This window comes from Microcaecilia unicolor, chromosome 4 (assembly GCF_901765095.1).
Source record: "Microcaecilia unicolor chromosome 4, aMicUni1.1, whole genome shotgun sequence".
Classification (NCBI taxonomy): domain Eukaryota; kingdom Metazoa; phylum Chordata; class Amphibia; order Gymnophiona; family Siphonopidae; genus Microcaecilia; species Microcaecilia unicolor.
Window position 1 is genome coordinate 209238292 of NC_044034.1, and position 25058 is coordinate 209263349.

Sequence of the window (25058 nt, forward strand, 5' to 3'; positions counted from 1 at the left end):
CCAATAAGGAGTTATGTGTTCACTGCCTACTGCCTGCTAGCAAATGCATAACTTGGTTTGAATATCAGACTCTCAGTGCTTTTCCTTTCGAACTGAAGAGCTTTATGATTTATTTCTGCCTACAGCTCTCACACTTCTCCTCCTTACTTTCCACCCTTTCATCAGTTTTAGCATGGAATGTTGCTACTATTTGGGTTTCTGTCAGGTACTTATGACGTGGCTTGGCCTCCTGTTGGAAACAGGATACTGGGCTAGATGGACCATTGGTCTGATCCAGTATGGCTGTTCTTATGTATATGTGTTGATACAAACAACCTTTCTGCTGTTTCCTTATAGGCCTAGCAAAACCAGCCTATCCGGACTCCGGCCATGCAGTTCCTCTCCTGGACATCTGTTTTAATGCTCCATGTGCCCCCGTATGCTGTGCCTTCTCTGGGACCACTTCCTCAAGCAGCAGCCCTAGCCCAGCCAATCAGACAGAAACAAGTAAGAATGATAACCCACTGCCCCCTTCTGTTAAGTCATTAGGAAATAATTAAAAACGAGCTGGGAATATGCAGATGTATGTCTACACCCAGGATATTGTGAATAAAATAAGAACATAAGGAAAGCCATGCCGACCCAGGTCTCTGACAGTGGCCAATCCGGGTCACAAGTACCCAGCAGATCACTAAAGCAGATCTGATTTTCTAAACTCATTTCCAGGGATGAGGAATGGCTCTCTCAAGCCCTCTTGACTAATAATTTTTATGGCCTTTTCTTTCTGGAGCTTGTCCAGTCTTCCTTTGAATCCTGTGGTGTTAGTCACAACAAATTCCACAACTTATTTAAATGCTGCATGAAAATGAACGCTCTACTATTTGTTTTCAATCTACTGATTGTTAGCTTCCTAGAGTGTCCTCTTGTTTTTGAGTTGTTTGATCACTAAGTGGCAGATAACGTTCTGGGACTAAGATAGGATGTATCATATTATTACTATTGTTATTATTACAGCAGTGATATGATAAATTCCTGAGGAGAAAAGTACCACTTGTGTTGTACATTTTAAAAGAAATGTGCTGTTGTGGTGCAGTACTATTGTGTATTCCCAGTACATGAAAATTGGGGTATGCCCTCCCCCAGAACATTTGTTCTCTGTAATATGAGGAATAAACAGCATATCACATGAACGCACACGTATGCAACATCATACATGTGTGCACACACAGACATACATCCTTCCCCTGCACACACTCATGCATGCTCTACCTCCAGTGTAAACTTTCCAACATTCAAAGTATTTTGAACTCAAAATTCTCTGGAGCTCTTAAGGAAGAAAGCAAAGGCTTGCACTTATTTTTCCAGCGTAAATACTTTTTGAAAGATAGTTTGGATGGTCTTACAGACAAGTGGGCTAATCCATTTTTCACACCTGAGGTGATTGGCCCAGTTGTCCATTTGGCCCATTCAAACACGTGTAAAAATGTGCTAAATTCATTGGCTTAGTCCACTTGTCCATAGGTAAATATTGATGTATTGATGCACTTTATCCAAAAAGCTGCAAATCGACAAAATTGAGGATTAGCCCACTTGTTCGTAAGACCAACCATTTATGTAGCATTCACGCTATTCAGGATAAGCATGTATCTCAGATCCCATTCAAATCAGGCTGAGCGCCTTCTCTTTCCATCAGGATTTTGTGTGTTTAAGATCCAACATATATGGGACCCCCAGGGCTCAAATTGTCAGTATGACCTTCTGTCCCTCAACATAGTGTTTTTCTTTCATCAGTAAACCAAAGCCAGTCATCACCTTCATCGACCTCATCTGCTACACACATGAAAGCCAAGTCTTGGTTCCAAGAGAAGACATCTTCCAGAAACTTATTGAAGACCAGTGATAGGGTGCAGGACTCCGGAGACCCCAGTACCAGTTCCCAATCTCCATATACCAGCATGCAAGGAAAATCAAAGCACACATCGAACCTCTCATCAAACAAGCTTCCTGGGCAGGGCCGTCGACCACAACGCAGTGTTCAGCAGGCTGTCACAGAGCAAACCCACACTACAAACACAAGTCAGCATGGTGAGATCTGTGTTCCTGCCAGTTAATTAGCAGGTTTATACTATTGAAGATTACTTGGATTGGGAGCCAGGTGCATGCTCCGTTTGGGGCTGTAATTACTACAAATTCCAAAAGCCAGACTTGCAGTGCCCTGGGAGAGCTGTGCATGGTCACACTGCCTCTTTGCAGACGACACCAAAATCTGCAATAAGGTAGAGACTGTGAAGGTATAGATAAGATAAGGAGGGATCTAGCCAAGCTTGAGGAATAATCTAGAATGGTGACTAAATGATAAAAATACAGGGTCATGCATTTGGGCTTCAAAAGCCCGAGAGAATGGTACAGTATAGGGGGTGAAGTACTTCTGTGCACGAGCAGGACTTGGGATTGATTGTATCTGATGATCTTAAGGTGACCAACCAAGTAGGAAAGGTGACAGTGGCAAAAGCTAGAAGGATGCTTGGGTGCGTAAGGAGAGAGGAATGGCCAGAAGGAAAATGGAGGTCATAGTTCCTCTGTAGCAGTCTCTGGTGTGACCACATTTAGAATATTGTGTACAGTTCTGGAGACCGTACCTTCAAAGATATGTAAACAAGATGAAGTCAGTCCAGAGGGTGGCTACTAAAATGGTCAGTGGTTTTCATCTTAAAAGGTATAAGTACATACTCAAGGATCTCAAATATATATACTTTGGAAGAAAGGCAGGACAGGGGAGACATAATAGAAACATTTAAATACTTCTGTAATATGAATGCAGAGGAGGTGAATCTCTTTCAAATGAAAGGAGGCTCTGGAATGAAGGAACATCAGATGAAGGTGAAAGGAGACTGACTCAGGAGTAACCTGAGGATATACTGTACTTCTTTATAAAAAGGGTGGTGGATGCATGGAACGACCTCCCAGTGGAAGTTGTGGAGACAACTTCTTGCCCCTGGGATTGTCAGCATGGAATGTTGCCACAATTTGGGTTTTTGCCAGGGACTTGTGACCTGGCTTGGCCACTGTTGGAAACAGGATACTGGGCTAGATGGGCCATTGGTGTGACCCAGTATGGCTACTCTTATGTTCTTAAGGTCAGTATCTCAATGTAAGAAGGAATGAGACAAGCATCAAGGATCTCTGAGGAAGAAATTGTAGAGCTTAGTAGTTGATATGGATGGGCAAACTGTAGGCTATAGGACCTTTATCTACCATCAATTTCTATGTTTCTAGTATTGAAACAACAACAGGACCTGCATGTCAGGCATGAGGTGCGGTAACCAAACTCTGTAAGCATCAAAAGTGGACTTAGTAGCGCTGCAGGTGGAGGAGGATGTGTTTTGGCAGGCCTGGAGAGTATTCAGTACTGTAATGCCAGGGGAGCACTGCAGAGATGCATGCAATGACTCAATATTGGCATAGTAGGGAATGCTGCGGGGCAGGACTGAGGTGCATTTCCAATGTTGTGTGTTAAATCTTACACTAGCCTCCTGCTGTTTCCGTTAGAGCAGCGTTTCCCATATTTAGGGTTACGACCTGGGCATAGATGCATCATTATGAAGTGTCTTGGTGGGGTTGCAGGCATTGCTGTTGCCATGAACATGAGGTCATGTCTGCAAGAAGTTTGAGCCGCACTGTTTTACAATAACAGCACTATGTTTCCCTTTCCCTAAAACTTCTGGCAGCTTTCTAGGTCCTCCTTGGCATTCTTTAATCTGTGATTCTTGCTTTTCAGCTTTGGGCACAAGCTCCTCCCTCAGCTCTATCCGGATTCTGGACAATGACATGCTCATCACTTCAGAATACTGCACTTCTAATGCCCCCTGCAGGTAAGTGAGAGAGAGAGGATCTGTTTCCCCTCCTATTATCAATGGGAAACAGTGAGAGCAGGGCTGCCTTAACCATCCAACCAGGTAAAGCACTGGTTCAGGGCGCCAAAATCCCCAGCCTCTGATGTCACCAGCCCGGCTACTCATTGGTTATATTCAGACTATCAGGCAGTGCAGGCAGGTAGATCAGGGCAGGAATGCAGAGGCTGTTTCAACTGCCCTCTAAATTCATTGTCTTCCACTGCCCTGTCCTGCCTTGCTGTTTGCAGTCGAGCATCTCTCCCTCCTTCTTTCTGTTGGTCTACACCCCCACCCCCGGTCCAATCTCTTTCCCCCTGCAGTCCTGCAAAATTGTGGGTTGCCGGCAGCAGCAATCAAGACAGACCTGCCTCCAGAGGAGAGAGAGAAGGACCAGACTAGTGGGGTGAGAAGAAAGGGGGAGAGACACACTGGATCAGTGGAAGAAGGAAGGAGAGGGAGAGATGCTGGACCAGTAGGGAGGAGAAAAGCGAAGAGAGAGAGAGAGAAATACAGAACCATGGGGAACAGGGAGCAATGGGATGGGGCACCAATGTGTTGGTGAGGGTGGAGGTGATGAAGGTTGGATCAGGGCACCACAATCCCTTAAGTTGGCTGTGAGTGAGAGAGCAGCCAGTGCAGGTTCTTTCACTCAGTCCAATCCATCCTTATTCACCGGATTGCTTTATCGTGACAGTATTGTTTTCAAAGGCATTCGCCCCGAGCACATTGGTGGCTCCCATATAAGAAATGTGGGACAATTTATATCTGTGGTCTGAGTGCATGTTGCCTGGTCCTCCTCCTTTAACCCACTTCAGGGATGTGATAGTTTGGTGTCATATGACCCATGCTTCATATATGCAAACTGTTCTGTTTATCCACAGGCCTGGGAATTACACATACTGGATCCCCATCAGCCAGGTCACCCCTGTGAATCTGAAGCTGACCTTGGAGCTGAAGTAAGTGGCATGGCTCTTCGAAGAAGGGATCAGGATGTGAGCTGTAATTAAAACTGAAAGGTCATGCAGTGATAGGATATAGCTCAGGGATTGAGAAGAAAGTGATAGCAAGATTGGTGTGTAGCTTTATAGGAGCAGTAAGAGTTTGTGAAACCCAAGCCTCTGGCTTTGCACCCTGATCTGATTTGTATTGTGAAATGTACCCTGGGAGTTTAGACTTGTAAACTTGCCAAATAGAAAACACAAAGGCCAAAATATGCAAAGTGAGTGCATCTGCACTCTTTGTCCACATGTTTGTTTACTCCGTCAATTCTTTGAAGGCGTAAACAAACATGTGGAGAAAGGGGAACCGGTTGATATTGTGTATCTGGATTTTCAAAAGGCTACAGAGGAAATTGGAGGGTCATGGGATAGGAGGAAATGTCCTATTGTGGATTAAAAACTGGTTGAAGGATAGGAAACAGAGAGTGGGGTTAAATGGGCAGTATTCACAATGGAGAAGGGTAGTTAGTGGGGTTCTTCAGGGGTCTGTGCTAGGACCGCTGCTTTTTAATATATTTATAAATGATTTGGAGATAGGAGTAACTAGCGAGGTAATTAAATTTGCTGATGACACAAAGTTATTCAAAGTTGTTAAATCGCGACAGGATTGTGAAAAATTACAAGAGGACCTTACGAGACTGGGAGACTGGGCGGCTAAATGGCAGATGACGTTTAATGTGAGCAAGTGCAAGGTGATGCATGTGGGAAAAAAGAACCCGAATTATAGGTACGTCATGCAAGGTTCCACGTTAGGAGTTACGGATCAAGAAAGGGATCTGGGTGTCGTCGTCGATAATACACTGAAACCTTCTGCTCAGTGTGCTGCTGCGGCTAGGAAAGCGAATAGAATGTTGGGTATTATTAGGAAAGGTATGGAAAACAGGTGTGAGGATGTTATAATGCCGTTGTATCGCTCCATGGTGCGACCGCATCTTGAGTATTGTGTTCAATTCTGGTCGCCGCATCTCAAGAAAGATATAGTAGAATTGGAAAAGGTGCAGCGAAGGGCGACTAAAATGATAGCGGGGATGGGACGACTTCCCTATGAAGAAAGATTAAGGAGGTTAGGGCTATTCAGCTTGGAGAAGAGACGGCTGAGGGGAGACATGATAGAGGTATATAAAATAATGAGTGGAGTGGAACAGGTGGATGTGAAGCGTCTGTTCACGCTTTCCAAAAATACTAGGACTAGGGGGCATGCGATGAAACTACAGTGTAGTAAATTTAAAACAAATCGGAGAAAAGTTTTCTTCACCCAACGTATAATTAAACTCTGGAATTCGTTGCCGGAGAAAGTGGTGAAGGCGGTTAGCTTAGCAGAGTTTAAAAAGGGGTTGGACGGTTTCCTAAAGGACAAGTCCATAAACCACTACTAAATGGACTTGGGAAAAATTCACAATTCCGGGATTAACATGTATAGAATGTTTGTACGTTGGGAAGCTTGCCAGGTGCCCTTGGCCTGGATTGGCCGCTGTCGTGGACAGGATGCTGGGCTCGATGGACCCTTGGTCTTTTCCCAGTATGGCATTACTTATGTACTTATGCATCACACCAGGTGCTGCTCCCCTAACCTTCAGAAACAGAGAAAGATTCGGGAGCAAAGCAATATAGACTCATTCTGCTGACTCCCCGCTAACAGTGGAGGAAGGTGTGTGTATAATGGCACCTGTCATATTCCCCTTACATCTGGGCCCCTGCAGATTTCGCCCTGGACCCCCCTACCGCCAGCCCTCCACCGCCGTCGCCTGGGCTACCTTTGCTGGCGGAGGACCCCAACCCCCCGCCAGCCGAGGTCCGCTTCCTCCTGCCGCTGCCTTTAAAAATATGCCTTCAGCTGGCAGGAGGAAGCGGACCTCGGCTGGCAGGGATTGGGGTCTCCCGCCAGCAAAGGTAGGTGACGGGGGGGGGGGGGGGGCTATAATGTGCCCCCTCACTCTGGCTCCGGCCCCCCCTACTGCCGAACGTCAAATACGCCCCTGCCGGGGAAAATAGTGGAAACTATTATAAAGAACAAAATTATGGAACACATAGACAAACATGGTTTAATGGGACAGAGTTGGCATGGGTTCAGCCAAGAGAAGATTTGAAAGCATAAATAAACGTGGATAAAGGTGAGCAAGTTGATGTAGTGTATCTGGATTTAAAGAAAGCTTTTGACAAAGTTCCTCATGAGAGACTCCTGAGAAAATTAAAAAGTCATGGGATAGGAGGCAATATCCTTCTGTGGATTATAAATTGGTTGTTGGACAGAAAACAGCGGGTAGGGTTAAATGGCCTTTTTTTCTCAGTGGAGGAGGGTGAATAGTGAAGTGCCGCAGGTATCTGTACAAGGACTGGTGCTATTCAACATATTTATAAATGATCTGAAAATGGAATGACGAATGAGGTGATTAAATTGCAGATGACACAAAATGTATTTTTAATGTATTTATAAATGACCTAGAGATGGGAATAACTAGTGAGGTAATTAAATTCGCCGATGACACAAAATTATTCAGGGTCGTCAAGTCGCAGGAGGAATGTGAACGATTACAGGAGGACCTTGCGAGACTGGGAGAATGGGCGTGCAAGTGGCAGATGAAGTTCAATGTTGACAAGTGCAAAGTGATGCATGTGGGTAAGAGGAACCCGAATTATAGCTACGTCTTGCAAGGTTCCGCGTTAGGAGTTATGGATCAAGAAAGGGATCTGGGTGTCGTCGTCGATGATACGCTGAAACCTTCTGCTCAGTGTGCTGCTGTGGCTAGGAAAGCGAATAGAATGTTGGGTGTTATTAGGAAGGGTATGGAGTCCAGGTGTGCGGATGTTATAATGCCGTTGTATCGCTCCATGGTGCGACCGCACCTGGAGTATTGTGTTCAGTACTGGTCTCCGTATCTCAAAAAAGATATAGTAGAATTGGAAAAGGTACAGCGAAGGGCGACGAAAATGATAGTGCGGATGGGACGACTTTCCTACGAAGAGAGGCTGAGAAGTGTTGGATTATTTGTAGTAAATAATTAGCAGATTTTAGTACACACAGCTTCAGCTTTAGAAATGTTAATTTCTTTCTTCATCTCTCTCTCATTCACCCCTGAATAATTCACTGCTGAGTCACTTTAAAGTTGAAGTAACAAAACATCTGTTTACTCACAGTTTGTAGTTAGATTATAATCAGACAGGCTTATATATACATATTACTATACATTTGTATTATCAGCTCCTTCCATGTGCTTAGATGGTAATGGATGCTCACACCACCATAGATCCTCTCAGGTTAGGAGAGATCATGAGCTCCATGTGCTCCATGTGCTGTGTCTGCTGCATCTAACCCCCACAGGAAGTTGCATAGCTGTGTGACCTCTCTAAGTAATTCACATCAGAGGTCACAGAGTAATCACAGAGAAATAATAGGTGACAGGCAATGCATGTAAAAATACAATTACATTCCAACAAACCCCTTCTCATGCATAACTGTCATGCAATTATTTATTCATACAAAGTCCAAGCTTTATACGCAGATTCACAAAATGTTCTCTGGGTAACGGTTTGGTCATGATGTCAGCTGTCATCTCACTGGTGTGACAATAGTGTAGACTGATGACCCCTTCTTTTGCCAACTCTCGCACGTTGTGGTATTTCGTTGCGATGTGCTTGGTGCGTGACTGAACCTTGTCATTCTGTGACAGTCGGATGCAGCTCTGATTATCTTCCATTATCTGGATTGGTCTCTTTTCAGCTATTCCGAAATCCAGCAAAAGTTTTTCAATCCACATCAGTTCTCTGCACGCTTCCGATACAGCCACATATTCAGCTTCTGTAGAAGACAAACTCACAATACTTTGTTTATGACTGGCCCATGAAATTTGTACATTTCCATACATAAACACATATCCACTTGTGGATTTATAATCAGAATGATCCCCTGCCCAATCTGAATCACAGTAACATATTAGTTTTGGATTACTATTGGCTGAAATCTTTAATTTACAATCAATGGTACCCTTTAAATACCTTACCATCCTTTTAACTGCAGTCCAATCTGATTTGGTAGGTGAGCTGACCCTTCTGCTCAAAATTCCTACTGCATTTGCTATATCAGCCCTGTATGTGGTAGCTAGATATAAAAGCTTACCTATGGCTGATCTATATTGGATGTTATCTGGTAAAGGTTCTCTTACTGTTTCATCCTTCAGAAAATCAGTGATCATGGGAGTGCTTACAACTTGGGCATCTTGCATACCTAAACTTTCAATAAGCTCATTTATTTTCTGCTTCTGGCTTAGAAGATAAGAACCATCATTTTGTTTCTCAATTTCTATACCAAGATAGTATGACACATTACCAAGTTCTTTTATCTCAACATTGAGGTTTAAATATTTTACAATGTCCTTGTACTCTTGCTCACTTTTGCTTGCAATGAGCAGATCATCAACAAAAGCCAAAATGTATGCATATTGTCCATTTGTGCACCTAGTGTACAAGCATTTATCTGCTTCACCTTGCTTAAATCCTAAATTTGTCAATATTTCATGCAATTTGTCATTCCAACATTTTGCACTTTGCTTTAATCCATAAAGACCTTTGTTTAATTTACACACTAGCTGTCTTTGTTTTGTATTTATGAAACCTGTTGGTTGTTCCATGTACAAGTCTTCAGTTATATCTCCGTGAAGAAACGCTGTTTTCACATCAATGTGGTTGACTTGCATGCCTTTTGAGACTGCAATGCTCAGAAGTGTTCTGATTGTCGTGTGTTTCACTACAGGTGCAAACACTTCATCAAAATCTTCTCCATATTTTTGAAGATATCCCTTTGCCACTAATCTGGCTTTATACCTCTCCACTTTTCCTTGTGCATTCCTTTTTAACTTGAATACCCATTTGCATCCTATAGCTTTCTTGCCAGGAGGTAATTTTGTAAGAATCCAAGTATTATTTTTATCCAATGCATCAATTTCTTCTTGTGCAGCTTTATGCCATTCAGCAGCTTCTTCTGCTGGCATTTTCTCAATCTCATCCCATGTTAAGGGCTCTTGAGCTTCTGCTGACTTTGTTAGGTAAGACAGTCTTGGGGGTGGAACACCTATGTTTTCCCTGGATGAGCGTCTGACAACAGGTTGGTCTGACCTTTCCGCATCCTCTAAATCTGAGAGTCCTTCTCCAATTGATTCCCCTTCTCCAACTGTACTGTCTTCTTCAATGATCCTTTCTGTGTCTGCTTCCTCTGCCTGTTCCTCGTTAGATACAGATGAGTTGCTTTCAGACATCTGCCTTGGTATGGCATTTATATACACTGGCATGTCTATTATGGTTCTAGTTTCATATTCTGGATGATAAGGCTCATCTGGGATAATCCAGCCTTTATCAACCCTTTTGTTTTCATCAAAATATGTAACATGTCTTATGCCAACAATGCCAGTTTTCAGATTCAAAATTCTATATCCTTTGTGTCCTGGAGTATAGCCAACTAAAATGCCCCTTTCTGTTGTGGAATCCAGCTTATGCCTTCTTTGCTTTGGTACATGAGCATATGCTGTACTTCCAAATGTTCTTATGTGTGACAGGTTTGGCTTCCTACCATGCCATGTCTCATGTGGTGTGCACTCAGCGCCCTTAGTTGGCATTCTGTTTTGTAGGTACACTGCTGTGAGAATGGCTTCCCCCCATAGTCTTTTAGGGAGATTGCTATCTGACAGCATACATCTGGTCATTTCCACAAGTGACCTAAATTTTCTCTCTGCAACAGAATTTTGCTCTGGTGTATAAGCTACTGTTGTGATATGCTGAATGCCTTCTTGTTCTAGAAATGTGCGCATGCTTTGTGAAGTGAACTCACCACCATTGTCGGTCTGAAGAACCTTTGGTTTTCTTTCAAATTTGTTGCTCACCATGGCTACGTATTTCTTCAGCATGTCTGTGACTTGACTTTTCTCTTTCAGCAAATAGGCCACACAATATCTAGAGAAATCATCCAAGAATATTAGCACAAATCTGTTATTTCCCAATGATGGGATATTAAACGGTCCACATAAGTCACTGTGTATTAAGTCCAGCACTTTATTACTCCTATTTCCTGTGTATGCAGGAAATGAGGGTCTCACACCCTTTTGAGTAACACAGTCTATGCATTTCTCCATTTTACCAGCATCTGCACTTATCTGAATGCCGGTGGCTAGTTGCTTACTGTGAAGATCCTGGATCACCTTAGAATCACGATGTCCCAGGCGGCGGTGCCAGATTTCCAGACTACATTTACCATCATTCTTCCTTACTTGCGCCATATGTGAGGCTTCACCTGAAATGTTCAGCTTATAAACATCATTATGCATAAAAGCTTCAGCATACACTTCATCATTTTTAGAGATTGTGCACTTACTGTTTTCAAAATGAATCACAAATCCCTTCTTATCTAATGTAGATACACTAAGCATATTGCAAACTGCTTGGGGAATATACAAGACATCACTTACAGGAATTTCTTTAACTTCATTAGACACTTTGCATTTTAAGAATCCAATACCTTTTGCTTGGATCTTAGCAGTCCCTGCGTTTGCAGTTTTAAGAACACCTTCCTCTGGACACATTTCCTGAAAGAAATCCTTACAATTGGTTAAATGGCATGTGCTCCCCGAATCCAAAATCCAAGTACTTTCATTTGAATTATTATTTACCATAGTCAAAGATTTTTCTGCCATTAGAAAGCCCTTGTGTTTATCTTTGTCCTTCATACATTTCCTGGTTTGAAAATTCTTTAGTTCCATTGGCTTAGGTGAGCTAGAGGGAGTGTTTTGTGTTTCCTTACACCATTTAGATACATGTCCCTCCTTTCCACATGAATAGCAAATCAGCTTGCCCTTGGGTGGAGTTTTCCCATAGCTCCGCCTTCCTCTGTTCTTTGCCAAGAAATTTGTTTCATTTCTCTCTGACTTGCTTTGAGAACACATCTCCTCAGAATCATTTATTATGCATTCCTGCCTTAGTTTTGATGTTGCCTGTTCAAAAGATTGCCCTTCAATGGCCTCATTTACAGACCTAAAAACATCAAACTTCTTTGATAGTGAGGTAAAAAGAATGCTCTTTTCAATGCATCACACATGGGAATTCCAGAAAGTTCTAACTTTTGAAATGAAGACATAAGATGCATAATGTGATCATTACATTTACTTTTATCCCTTAATTTGGTTTCATTCAACTCTGCCAACCAAATTGGTTGCTGCTTTGCATATGTAGTTGCATACATAGTTCTCAGTTTATATAAAATGTCCTTTGGTGTATCTTTTCCCTCCACTAATATGGCTTGTTTCTCTGAGAGAGCTTCCAAAAGCATGCACTTCACATAATAGTTTGCATTGTCCCATTCAGCCATATTTTCAGCTGTTCTGTCTTGGTCTAAGCATATATTTAATCCTTTTGCTCGAAGGAGACATATGAATCTTAGTTCCCATTGCTGATAATTAAACTCAGTTAATTTAGGCACCTTGAGAGAATAGAACAATGGTGAATTTCTTCCCTCAGCCATTTTCTTAGCCTTCTGTCTGCTGTGTGGGGGGAGAGAGAGACAGACTGAATCTTTCCTTTAAAACTTAAGAGAAAAAATGTGGCCTTTTTTTTTCTGCCTGGTAATATTTCTCTTCTTTTCAATTCCTGGCCCCTGGGCCCATAACCCTTTTGTTGGATTATTTGTAGTAAATAATTAGCAGATTTTAGTACACACAGCTTCAGCTTTAGAAATGTTAATTTCTTTCTTCATCTCTCTCTCATTCACCCCTGAATAATTCACTGCTGAGTCACTTTAAAGTTGAAGTAACAAAACATCTGTTTACTCACAGTTTGTAGTTAGATTATAATCAGACAGGCTTATATATACATATTACTATACATTTGTATTATCAGCTCCTTCCATGTGCTTAGATGGTAATGGATGCTCACACCACCATAGATCCTCTCAGGTTAGGAGAGATCATGAGCTCCATGTGCTCCATGTGCTGTGTCTGCTGCATCTAACCCCCACAGGAAGTTGCATAGCTGTGTGACCTCTCTAAGTAATTCACATCAGAGGTCACAGAGTAATCACAGAGAAATAATAGGTGACAGGCAATGCATGTAAAAATACAATTACATTCCAACAAGAAGGCTAGGGCTTTTCAGCTTGGAGAAGAGACGGCTGAGGGGAGATATGATAGAAGTGTATAAAATAATGAGTGGAATGGATCGGGTGGATGTGAAGCGACTGTTCACGCTATCCAAAAATACTAGGACTAGAGGGCATGAGTTGAAGCTACTGTGTGGTAAATTTAAAACGAATCGGAGAAAATTTTTCTTCACCCAACGTGTAATTAGACTCTGGAATTCGTTGCCGGAGAACGTGGTACGGGCGGTTAGCTTGACGGAGTTTAAAAAGGGGTTAGATAGATTCCTAAAGGACAAGTCCATAGACCGCTATTAAATGGACTTGGAAAAATTCCGCATTTTTAGGTATAACTTGTCTGGAATGTTTTTACGTTTGGGGAGTGTGCCAGGTGCCCTTGACCTGGATTGGCCACTGTCGGTGACAGGATGCTGGGCTAGATGGACCTTTGGTCTTTCCCAGTATGGCACTACTTATGTACTTATGTACTTATGTACTTATTCAAAGTTGTCAAAACACATGTTACTTTTGAAAAATTGCAGGAAGACCTTAGGAAACTGGAAGACTGGGCAACCAAATGCCAGATGAAATTTACATACATACATAAGTACATAAGTATTGCCATACTGGGACAGATCAAAAGTCCATCAAGCCCAGCATCCTGTTTCCAACAGTGGCCAATCCAGGTCACAAATACCTGGCAAGATCCCAAAAAAGTACAAAACATTTTATACTGCTTAGCCCAGAAATAGTGGATTTTCCCCAAGTCCATTTAATAATGGTCTATGGACTTTTCCTTTAGGAATCCGTCCAAACATTTTTAAAACTCCGCTAAGCTAACCGCCTTTACCACATTCTCTGGCAACGAATTCCAGAGTTTAATTACACGTTGAGTGAAGAAAAAGCTTCTCCGATTCGTTTTAAATTTACTACATTGTAGCGTCATCGCATGCCCCTAGTCCTAGTATTTTTGGAAAGCGTAAATAGACGCTTCACATTTACCCATTCAACACTCATTATTTTATAGACCTCTATTATATCTCCCCTGAGCCGCCTTTTCTCCAAGCTGAAGAGCCCTAGCCGCTTTAGCCTTTCCTCATAGGGAAGTCGTCCCATCCCCTTTATCATTTGCGTCGCCCTTCTCTGCACCTTTTCTAATTCCACTATATCTTTTTTGAGATGCGGCGGCCAGAATTGAACACAATACTTGAGGTGTGGTCACACCATGGAGTGACACAAATGCATTATAACACCCTCATTTTTGTTTTCCATTCTTTTCCTAATAATACCTAACATTCTATTTGCTTTCTTAGCCACAGCAGCACACTGAGCAGAAGGTTTCAACGTATCATCAACGACGACACCTAGATCCCTTTCTTGGTCTGTGACTCCTAATGTGGAACCTTGCATGACGTAGCTACAATTCGGGTTCCTCTTTCCCACATGCATCACTTTGCACTTGCTCACATTAAACGTCATCTGCCATTTAGATGTCCAGTCTCCCAGTCTCGTAAGGTCGTCTTGTAATTTTTCACAATCCTCCCGCGATTTAACGACTTTGAATAACTTTGTGTCATCAGCAAATTTAATTACCTCACTAGTTACTCCCATCTCTAGGTCTTTTATAAATATGTTAAAAAGCAGCGGTCACAGCACAGACCCCTGGGGAACCCCACTAACTACCCTTCTCCATTGAGAATACTGACCATTTAACCCTACTCTCTGTTTTCTATCTTTTAACCAGTTTTTAATCCACAATAGAACACTACCTCCTATCCCATGACTCTTCAATTTCCTCTGGAGTCTTTCATGAGGTACTTCGTCAAACGCCTTCTGAAAATCCAGATACACAATCCACCTTATAATTGAAAGAGAAAAACGCCTAGATTTCGACCAAATCGGGAGATAGACGTTTATCTCACAAAAACGAATAAATCGGTATAATGGAAAGGCGATTTTGGACGTTTTCAACTGCACTCCATCGCGGAAGCGTACAAAGTTGACGGGGGCGTGTCAGAGGCGTGGTGAAGGCGGGACTGGGGTGTGGTTATCACCCGAACAGAGATGGGCGCCTTTCGCCGATAATGGAAAAAAAGTATACGTTTGTAGCTAGAATTTAGGGCACTTTTCCTGGACCCTGTTTTTTCACGAATAAGGCCCCAAAAAGTGCCCTAAATGACCAGATTACCCCCAGAGGGAATCAGGGATGACCTCCCCTGACTCCCCCAGTGGTCACTAACCCCCTCCCACCACAAAAAATGATGTTTCACAACTTTTTATTTTCACCCTCAAATGTCATACCCACCTCCCTGGCAGCAGTATGCAGGTCCCTGGAGCAGTTGTTAGGGGGTGCAGTGGACTTCAGGCAGGTGGACCCAGGCCCATCCCCCCCTACCTGTTACAATTGTGCTGCTTAATGCTTATTAGTCGTCCAACCCCCCAAACCCACTGTACCCACATGTAGGTGCCCCCCTTCACCCCTTAGGGCTATAATAATGGTGTAGACTTGTGGGTTTTGAGGGGGATTTGGGGGGCTCAACACACAAGGGAAGGGTGCTATGCACCTGGGAGCTCTTTTACCTTTTTTTTGTTTTGTAAAAGTGCCCCCTAGGGTGCCCGATTGGTGTCCTGGCATGTGAGGGGGACCAGTGCACTACGAATCCTGGCCCCTCCCACGAACAAATGCCTTGGATTTATTCGTTTTTGAGCTGGGCGCTTTCATTTTCCATTATCACTGAAAAACAAAAACACCCAGCTCACAAATTGTTGAATAAAACATGGACGTCTATTTTTTTCGAAAATACGGTTCGGTCCGCCCCTTCACGGACCCGTTCTCGGAGATAAACGCCCATGGAGATAGACGTTTTCGTTCAATTATGCCTCTCCATATCAACCGGCTCCCCTTTATCCACGTTTGTTCACCCCTTCAAAGAAATATAGTAGATTGGTGAGGCAAGATTTCCCTTCACTAAATCCATGTTGACTTTCCAGCTCATTTTCGAAAGTGATCGCCGGCAATCTTCCGACGCAAATCGGGAGATCGCCGGTGATCTCCTGATCCTGGCCAAATCGGTATTATCGAAAGCCGATTTTGGCCAGCCCCAACTGCTTTTTTGTTGCGGCGCCAGCAAACCTTCAAGGGGGTGTGTTGGTAGGTAGTGAAGGCGGGATGGGGGCGGGGCAGGGGCGTGGGTACGAGATGGCCGGATTCTCCTTATAATGGAAAAAAAGTGGCCGGTTCGAACGAGCATTTCGCCAGCTGGACTTGGTCCATTTATTTTTAGGACCAAGTCTCAAAAAAGTGCCCCAATTGACCAGATGACCACCGGAGGGAAGCAGGGATCACTTCCCCTTACTTCCCCTGTGGTCACCAACCCCCTCCCACCCCCCAAAAAAACCCATTTGTTTGCCATCCTGTATGCCAGCCAGAAATGTCATACCCAGCTCCTAGACAGCAGTATGCAGGTCCCTGGAGCAGTATTTAGTGGGTGCAGTGCACTTCAGGCAGGTGGACCCAGGTCCATCCCCCCCCCCCACCTGTTACAGTTGTGGTGATAAATATTGAGCCCTCCAAAACCCACTGTACCCACATCTAGGTGCCCCCTTCACCCCTTAGGGCTATGATATTGGTGTAGAGTTGTGGCGAGTGGGTTTGGGGGGGGGAATTGGGGGGGCTCAGCACACAACGTAAGGGAGCTATACTTTTGGCACCTTTTTTTTTTTTTTTTTAAATATTTAGAAGTGCCCCCTAGGGTGCCCAGTTGGTGTCCTGGCATGTCAGGGAGACCAGTGCACTAGAAATGCTGGCTCCTCCCACGACCAAATGGCTTGCATTTCACCGGGTTTGAGATGGCCGGGCCCAGTTTCCATTATGGCTGGAAAACGAAGCCGGCCATCTCAAGTAAACCCAGCGATCCTGCTCTAAACCCAGCGATTGATTTAGCCAGCCCCAACCATATTTCGAAAATACAGTTTGTTCTGCCCCTTTGCGGAGCCGGCCCCGAAGATGGCTGGTGATCGATTTGGCTGACGTCATTCGATTGTGCCCCTCCACGTCTCATTAATCCATGCTTTTGAATATGCTCTGTAATTTTGTTCTTAATATTAGTCTCTACCATTTTGCCCAGCACCGACGTCATACTCACCAGTCTATAATTTCCTGGATCTCTGGAACCTTTTAAAAAAATCGGCGATACATTGGTCAACCTCCAGTCTTCCGGTACCATGCTCAATTTTAAGGATAAATTACATATTACTAACAATAGCTCTGCAAGCTCATTTTTCAGTTCTATCAGTACTCTGGGATGAATACCATCCAGTCCAGGAGATTTGCTACTCTTCAGTTTGTAGAACTGCCCTATTACATCCTCCAGGTTTACAGAGAATTCATTAAGTTTCTCTGACTCGTTAGCTTCGAATACCATTTCTGGCACCGTTATCCCACCCAAATCTTCCTCGGTGAAGACCGAAGCAAAGAATTCATTTAATCTCTCCACTACGGCTTTGTGTTCCCCGATCGCCCCTTTTACTCCTCGGTCACCTAGCGGTTCAACCGATTCTTTTGCCGGCTTCCTGCTTTTAATATACCTAAAACAATTTTTACTATGTGTTTTTGCCTCTAACGCAATCTTTTTTTCGAAGTCCCTCTTAGCCTTCCTTATCAGCGCTTTGCATTTGACTTGACATTCCTTATGCTGTTTCCTATTATTTTCAGTCGGTTCCTTCTTCCATTTTCTGAAGGATTTTCTTTTAGCTCTAATAGCTTCCTTCACCTCACTTTTTAACCACGCCGGCTGTCGTTTGGTCTTCCGTCCTCCTTTTTTAATATGCGGAATATATTTGGCCTGAGCTTCCAGGATGATGTTCTTGAACAGCATCCACGCCTGATGTAAATTTTTGACCCTCCTCTAAGTTTTTTTTCACCGTTCTTCTCATTTTATCATAGTCTCCTTTTTTAAAGTTAAACGCTAATGTATTTGATTTCCTATGTATACTTACTTCAAAGCTAATACCAAATCCGATCATATTATGATCGCTTTTATCAAGCGACCCCAGCACCATTACCTCTCAAACCAGATCATGTGCTCCACTAAGGACTAGATCTAGAATTTTTCCTTCTCTCATCGGCTCCTGTACCAGCTGCTCCATAAAGCTGTCCTTGATTTCATCAAGGAATTTTACCTCCCTAGCGTGCCCCGATGTTACATTTACCCAGTCAATATCAGGGTAATTGAAATCACCCATTATTATTGTGTTGCCCAGTTTGTTTGCGTCCCTAATTTCGTTTAACGTTTCTGCATCCGTCTGTTCATCCTGGCCAGGTGGACGGTAGAACACTCTTATCACTATCCTTTTCCCCTTTACACATGGAATTTCAATCCACAGTGATTCCAAGACGTGTTTTGTTTCCTGCAGAATTTTCAATCTATTTGTTTCAAGGCTCTCGTTAATATACAATGCTACCCCTCCACCAATTTGATCCACCCTATCACTACGATATAATTTGTACTCCAGTATGACAGTGTCCTACTGGATATCCTCCTTCCACCAGGTCTCAGAGATGCCTATTATATCTAATTTTTCATTTAGTTCAATATATTCTAACTCTCCCACCTTATTTCTTAGGCTCCTGGCATTCGCATATATATATTTCAAACTGTGTTTGTTGCTCCTATTTACATCATGCTCCGTACTTGACAGTATTAATTTGCAATCTTTTGTCTGATTTTTATTTTTATTTAGGGACACCTGATCTACTACGGTCTCTTTTGCAACCTCACTATCAGGATACCCTATCTTCCCTGTTTTGGTGATATTTTTGAAAGATACCTTATCCCGAACCATGTGCTTTTGAGCGACTGTCGGCCTTCCCCCCATTTCTAGTTTAAAAGCTGCTGTATCTCCTTTTTAAATGCCAATGCCAGCAGCCTGGTCCCACCCTGGTTAAGGTGGAGCCCATCCTTTCGGCATAGGCTCCCCCTTCTCCAGAATGTTGCCCAGCTCCTAACAAATCTAAAACCCTCCTCCCTGCACCATCGTCTCATCCACGCATTGAGACTCCGGAGCTCTGCCTGTCTCTTGGTCCCTGGCATTGGAATGGGTAGCATTTCAGAAAATGCTACCCTAGAGGATCTGGATTTGAGCTTTCTACCTAAGAGCCTAAATTTGGCTTCCAGAACCTTTCTCCCACATTTTCCTATGTCATTGGTACCCACATGTACCAAGACAACCGGCTGCTCCCCATCACTATCTAAAATCCTATCTAGGTGACGCGTGAGGTCCGCCACCTTCGCAGCAGGCAGGCAGGCAAGTCACCAAGTGATCCTCACGTCCACTGGCCACCCAGGTATCTATATGCCTAATGATCGAATCACCAACAACAACAGCTGTCCTAATCTTTCCCTCCCGGGCAGCACTTGAAGACATATCCTCGGTGCGAGAGGATAGTACATCCCCTGGTGGGCAGGACCTGGCTACAGGAGTACTTCCTACTTCACCAGGGTGATGCTCTCCTTCTAGGAGACCTCCCCTCTCCAAGGTAGCACAGGGGCTACCAGACTGGATGTGGGACTTCTCTACAACATCCCTGTAGGTCTCCTCTATGTACCTCTCTCCACCAAGTCTGCTACTCTAGCTTCAAGAGAACAGACATGTGTTCAAATGCAAAGTGATGCACATTGGGAAGAATAATCGGAATCATAGTTACTTTATGCTAGGGTCCACCTTAGGAGTCGGCACTCAAGAAAAAGATCTAGGTGTCATTGTAGACAGTACGCTAAAATCTTCTGCCCAGTGTGCAGTGGCGGCCAAAAAAGCAAACAGGATGCTAGGAATTATTAGGAAAGTGAAGCAAAATAAGAGCAAGAATATTATAATGCCTCTGTATCAATCCATGGTGTGACCTCACCTTGAATATTGTGCAGTGGCGTAGGAAGGGGGGGGCGGTCCGCCCCGGGTGCACACGCTCGGGGGGTGCCGGCCCCGCTGGTTCCCTGCTCCTTCTGCCCCGGAACAGGTTACTTCTTGTTCCGGGGCAGAGAGAGCAGGAGGGAACTAGCGGGGCCGACGCAGCTCCGAGTGACGTGCACTCAGGGCGGATCGGCCCTCCCGCAGGTAAGAATGCGGTCCGGGGGGGTTCGCTCTGGAGGGGGGGGGGTGCGCCGCAGGGGGGGGGGGGTGTCGTGCTGTGCTGCACCCGGGGGGGGGGGGGGGGTGCGCAGCGGCGACCCACCCCGGGTGTCATTAGCCCTCGCTACGGCACTGGTATTGTGTTCAGTTCTGGTTACCGTATCTCAAAAAAGATATAGCGGAATTGGGTTCAAAGAAGAGCAACCAAAATGATAAAGGGTATGGAACTCCTCCAATATGAGGAAAGGCTAAAGAGGTTAGGGCTCATCAGCTTGGAAAAGAGACAGCTGAGGGGGGATATGATTGAGGTCTACAAAATTAGAACTAAAGTGTTCAAACGAAAGATCCACTGTTGTTCTTTTCTCAAGAGTACCCGTCAGGCATCTTCATCCTGGAGACCGGTCCCAATCTGTTGCAATGTCACACATTTAAGCGAATCAAAATCATGTGCTAGTTCAGTACAATGAACCGCTAGCAGTGTGGTCATTTTGTTTTAGTAGAGATTACACTCTTATGTTCAGTAAGCCTCACGTGTAGTTGACGGGATGTTTGCCCAACATAGAGCTTACCTAGCCCTCCTTTTGCAAGTGAGCAGAAGAGGTGCTTCTCGAGGCGTTTTCCTCCTTAGAATTAATTTTCTTTTGCTTACTTAAACTGGTTTTCTAGAGTTATACAAAGTAGGATTGATTAGTGAGGAGACCTGTGCCCCTTTGGTAGTTTAGTTCATCTCTATATGTCGTTTTGGGATCTTGCCAGGTACTTGTGACCTGGATTGGCCACTGTTGGAAACAGGATACTGGGCTTGATGGATCTTTGGGCTGTCCCAGTATGGCAACACTTACGTACTTATAAAGTATATTTGAACCGCTAGATGACCGAGGGGTAAAAGGAGCACTCAGGGCAGACAAAGCCATAGTGGAGAGATTAAATGAATTCTTTGCTTCGGTCTTCACCTAGGAAGATTTGGGAGAGATACCAGTGCCAGAAATGGTATTCAAAGCTGAGTCAGAGAAACTGAATGAAATCTCTATAAACCTGGAAGATGTAATGCTGCAATTTGACAAATTGAAGAGTAGCAAATCACCTAGACCAGATGGTATTCATCCCAGACTACTGATAGAATTGAAAAATTAATTTTAGAACTATTTTTAGTAATATGTAACTTATCTTCAAAATCAAGCATGGTATCAGAAGATTGGAAAGTGGCCAATGTAACGCCGATTTTTAAAAACAGGTTCCAGAGGTGATCTGGGAAATTATAGACAGGTGAGTCTGACATTGGTGCTGGGCAAAATGGTAGAGACTATTATAAAGAACAAAATTACAGAGCATATTCAAAAGCATGGATTTATTAGACAAAACCAACATGGATTTAGTGAAGGGCGATCTTGCCTTACCAATCTATTACATTTCTTTGAAGGGGTGAAAAAACATGTGGATAAATGTAAGCGGTCGATATTGTGTATCTATCTCATGAAAGACTCCAGAGGAAATTGGAGAGTCATGGGATAGGAGGTAGTGTTCTACTGTGGATTAAAAACTGGTTACAAGATAGAAAACAGAGAGTAGGGTTAAATTGTCAGTATTCTCAATGGAAAAGGGTAGGTAATGTGGTTCCCCAGGGGTCTGTGCTGGGACCGCTGCTTTATAACATATAACATATTTATACATGATCTAGAGATGGGAGTAATTAGTGAGGTAATTAAATTTGCTGATGACGCAAAGTTATTGAAAGTTCTTAAATCGCAAGACGATTGTGAAAAATTACAAGAGGACTTTACGAGACTGGGCATCCAAATGGCAGATGAACTTTAATGTGAGTAAGTGCAAAGTGATGCATGTGGGAAAGAGAAACCTGAACTATAGCTACGTGATACAAGGTTCCACATTAGGAGTCACCGACCAGGAAAGGGATCTAGGTGTCATCGTTGTTGATATGTTGAAACCCTCTGCTCAGTGTACAGCAGCGGCTAAGAAAGCAAATAGAATGTTACAGTGGTGGAAATAAGTATTTGATCCCTTGCTGATTTTGTAAGTTTGCCCACTGACAAAGACATGAGCAGCCCATAATTGAAGGGTAGGTTATTGGTAACAGTGAGAGATAGCACATCACAAATTAAATCCGGAAAATCACATTGTGGAAAGTATATGAATTTATTTGCATTCTGCAGAGGGAAATAAGTATTTGATCCCTCACCAACCAGTAAGAGATCTGGCCCCTACAGACCAGGTAGATGCTCCAAATCAACTCGTTACCTGCATGACAGACAGCTGTCGGCAATGGTCACCTGTATGAAAGACACCTGTCCACAGACTCAGTGAATCAGTCAGACTCTAACCTCTACAAAATGGCCAAGAGCAAGGAGCTGTCTAAGGATGTCAGGGACAAGATCATACACCTGCACAAGGCTGGAATGGGCTACAAAACCATCAGTAAGACGCTGGGCGAGAAGGAGACAACTGTTGGTGCCATAGTAAGAAAATGGAAGAAGTACAAAATGACTGTCAATCGACAAAGATCTGGGGCTCCACGCAAAATCTCACCTCGTGGGGTATCCTTGATCATGAGGAAGGTTAGAAATCAGCCTACAACTACAAGGGGGGAACTTGTCAATGATCTCAAGGCAGCTGGGACCACTGTCACCACGAAAACCATTGGTAACACATTACGACATAACGGATTGCAATCCTGCAGTGCCCGCAAGGTCCCCCTGCTCCGGAAGGCACATGTGACGGCCCGTCTGAAGTTTGCCAGTGAACACCTGGATGATGCCGAGAGTGATTGGGAGAAGGTGCTGTGGTCAGATGAGACAAAAATTGAGCTCTTTGGCATGAACTCAACTCGCCGTGTTTGGAGGAAGAGAAATGCTGCCTATGACCCAAAGAACACCGTCCCCACTGTCAAGCATGGAGGTGGAAATGTTATGTTTTGGGGGTGTTTCTCTGCTAAGGGCACAGGACTACTTCACCGCATCAATGGGAGAATGGATGGGGCCATGTACCGTACAATTCTGAGTGACAACCTCCTTCCCTCCGCCAGGGCCTTAAAAATGGGTCGTGGCTGGGTCTTCCAGCACGACAATGACCCAAAACATACAGCCAAGGCAACAAAGGAGTGGCTCAGGAAGAAGCACATTAGGGTCATGGAGTGGCCTAGCCAGTCACCAGACCTTAATCCCATTGAAAACTTATGGAGGGAGCTGAAGCTGCGAGTTGCCAAGCGACAGCCCAGAACTCTTAATGATTTAGAGATGATCTGCAAAGAGGAGTGGACCAAAATTCCTCCTGACATGTGTGCAAACCTCATCATCAACTACAGAAGACGTCTGACCGCTGTGCTTGCCAACAAGGGTTTTGCCACCAAGTATTAGGTCTTGTTTGCCAGAGGGATCAAATACTTATTTCCCTCTGCAGAATGCAAATAAATTCATATACTTTTCACAATGTGATTTTCCGGATTTAATTTGTGATGTGCTATCTCTCACTGTTACCAATAACCTACCCTTCAATTATGGGCTGCTCATGTCTTTGTCAGTGGGCAAACTTACAAAATCAGCAAGGGATCAAATACTTATTTCCACCACTGTAGGTATTATTTAGAAAATAATGGAAAACAAAAATGAGGACATTATAATGCCTTTATGTCGCGCCACGGTGCGAGCGCACCTCGAATATTGTGTGCAATTCTGATCACCGCATCTCAAAAAGATATAGTGGAATTAGAAAAGGTACAGAGTAGGGCGACGAAAATGATAAAGGGGATGGGATGACTTTCCTATGAAGTGGCTAGGGCTCTTCAGCTTGGAGAAAAGACGACTGAGGGGAGATGTGATAGAAGTCTATAAAATAATGAGTGGAGTGGAACAGGTAGATGTGAATCACTTGTTTACTGTTTCCAAAAATACTAGGACTAGGGAACACGCAATGAAGCTACAAAGTAGTAAATTTAAAATAAATTGGAGAAAATATTTCTTCACTCAATGTGTAATTAAACTCTGGAATTCGTTGCCAGAGAATGTAGTAAAAGGAGTTGGCTTAGCAGGGTTTAAAAAAGGTTTGCTTCCTAAAAGAAAAGTCCATAAGCCATTATTAAAATGGACTTGGGGAAAATCCACTGCTTATTTCTAGGATAAGCAGCATAAAATGTATTATACTGTTTTGGTATCTTGATAGGTACTTTTAACCTGGATCAGCCACTGTTGGAAACAGGATGCTGGGCTTGACAGACCTACGGTCTGTCCCAGTATGGCAATACTAATGTTCTTATGTTCTTAGGTAAATAATAATCCTTGTTAAATGTGGGAATAGCTTCCATTGGAATTTTTAAATTCTCCGGAAGAAACTTAACAAATCTGCAGGGGTCATAGTCACCACCTTAGGGAAATGTTCAGTCCCCTATTAAAATTATCCAACTGTTCAATTTTTCAGTGAATAAATTTCTGATCTTTAATAATTGTTGACACAGTCCCCTTAAGATTATTCACTTCAAGCTGTGTTTGTGAGACTTGCTCTAAACATTCCTGCTGCACTTTATCCACTGACTGGGACAGAGTTTTAGCTTTATTCACAGGTTATCAATAGAAATCAAACAAAATAAAACATGGAAAATAAGATGATACCTTTTTTATTGGACATAACTTAATACATTTCTTGATTAGCTTTTGAAGGTCGCCCTTCTTCCTCAGATCGGAAATAAGCAAATGTGCTAGCTGACAGTATATAAGTGAAAACATTCAAGCATTACTATGACAGTCTGACAGGGTGGGAGGATGGGGGTGGGTAGAAGGTATGCATGGGGACATCAAAGCATATCATTGATATTCTAACAGGATGGGTGTGGATAGGTGAGAGGAGGGTGATCAACAGAGACATACAGCTTTATGGTTTATAATGGGCTAGGAACCCCAGATCCTTCTTAAGTCCTTTCTGTTGGGTGTTAAAATATTCAAT

General features: G+C 43.5%; 1 protein-coding gene across 1 annotated transcript in view; it reads left to right on the forward strand.

Moving 5' to 3' along the window:
- Window positions 1-25058, forward strand: part of MYRF (myelin regulatory factor) — a 212220-nt gene that overhangs the window by 178031 nt on the left and 9131 nt on the right. Inside the window, exons 18-20 of the mRNA XM_030201173.1 lie at window positions 337-486; window positions 3758-3851; window positions 4754-4828. Of these exons, the coding sequence (XP_030057033.1) occupies window positions 337-486; window positions 3758-3851; window positions 4754-4828 (319 nt within the window). The remainder of the gene's footprint in view (window positions 1-336; window positions 487-3757; window positions 3852-4753; window positions 4829-25058) is intronic.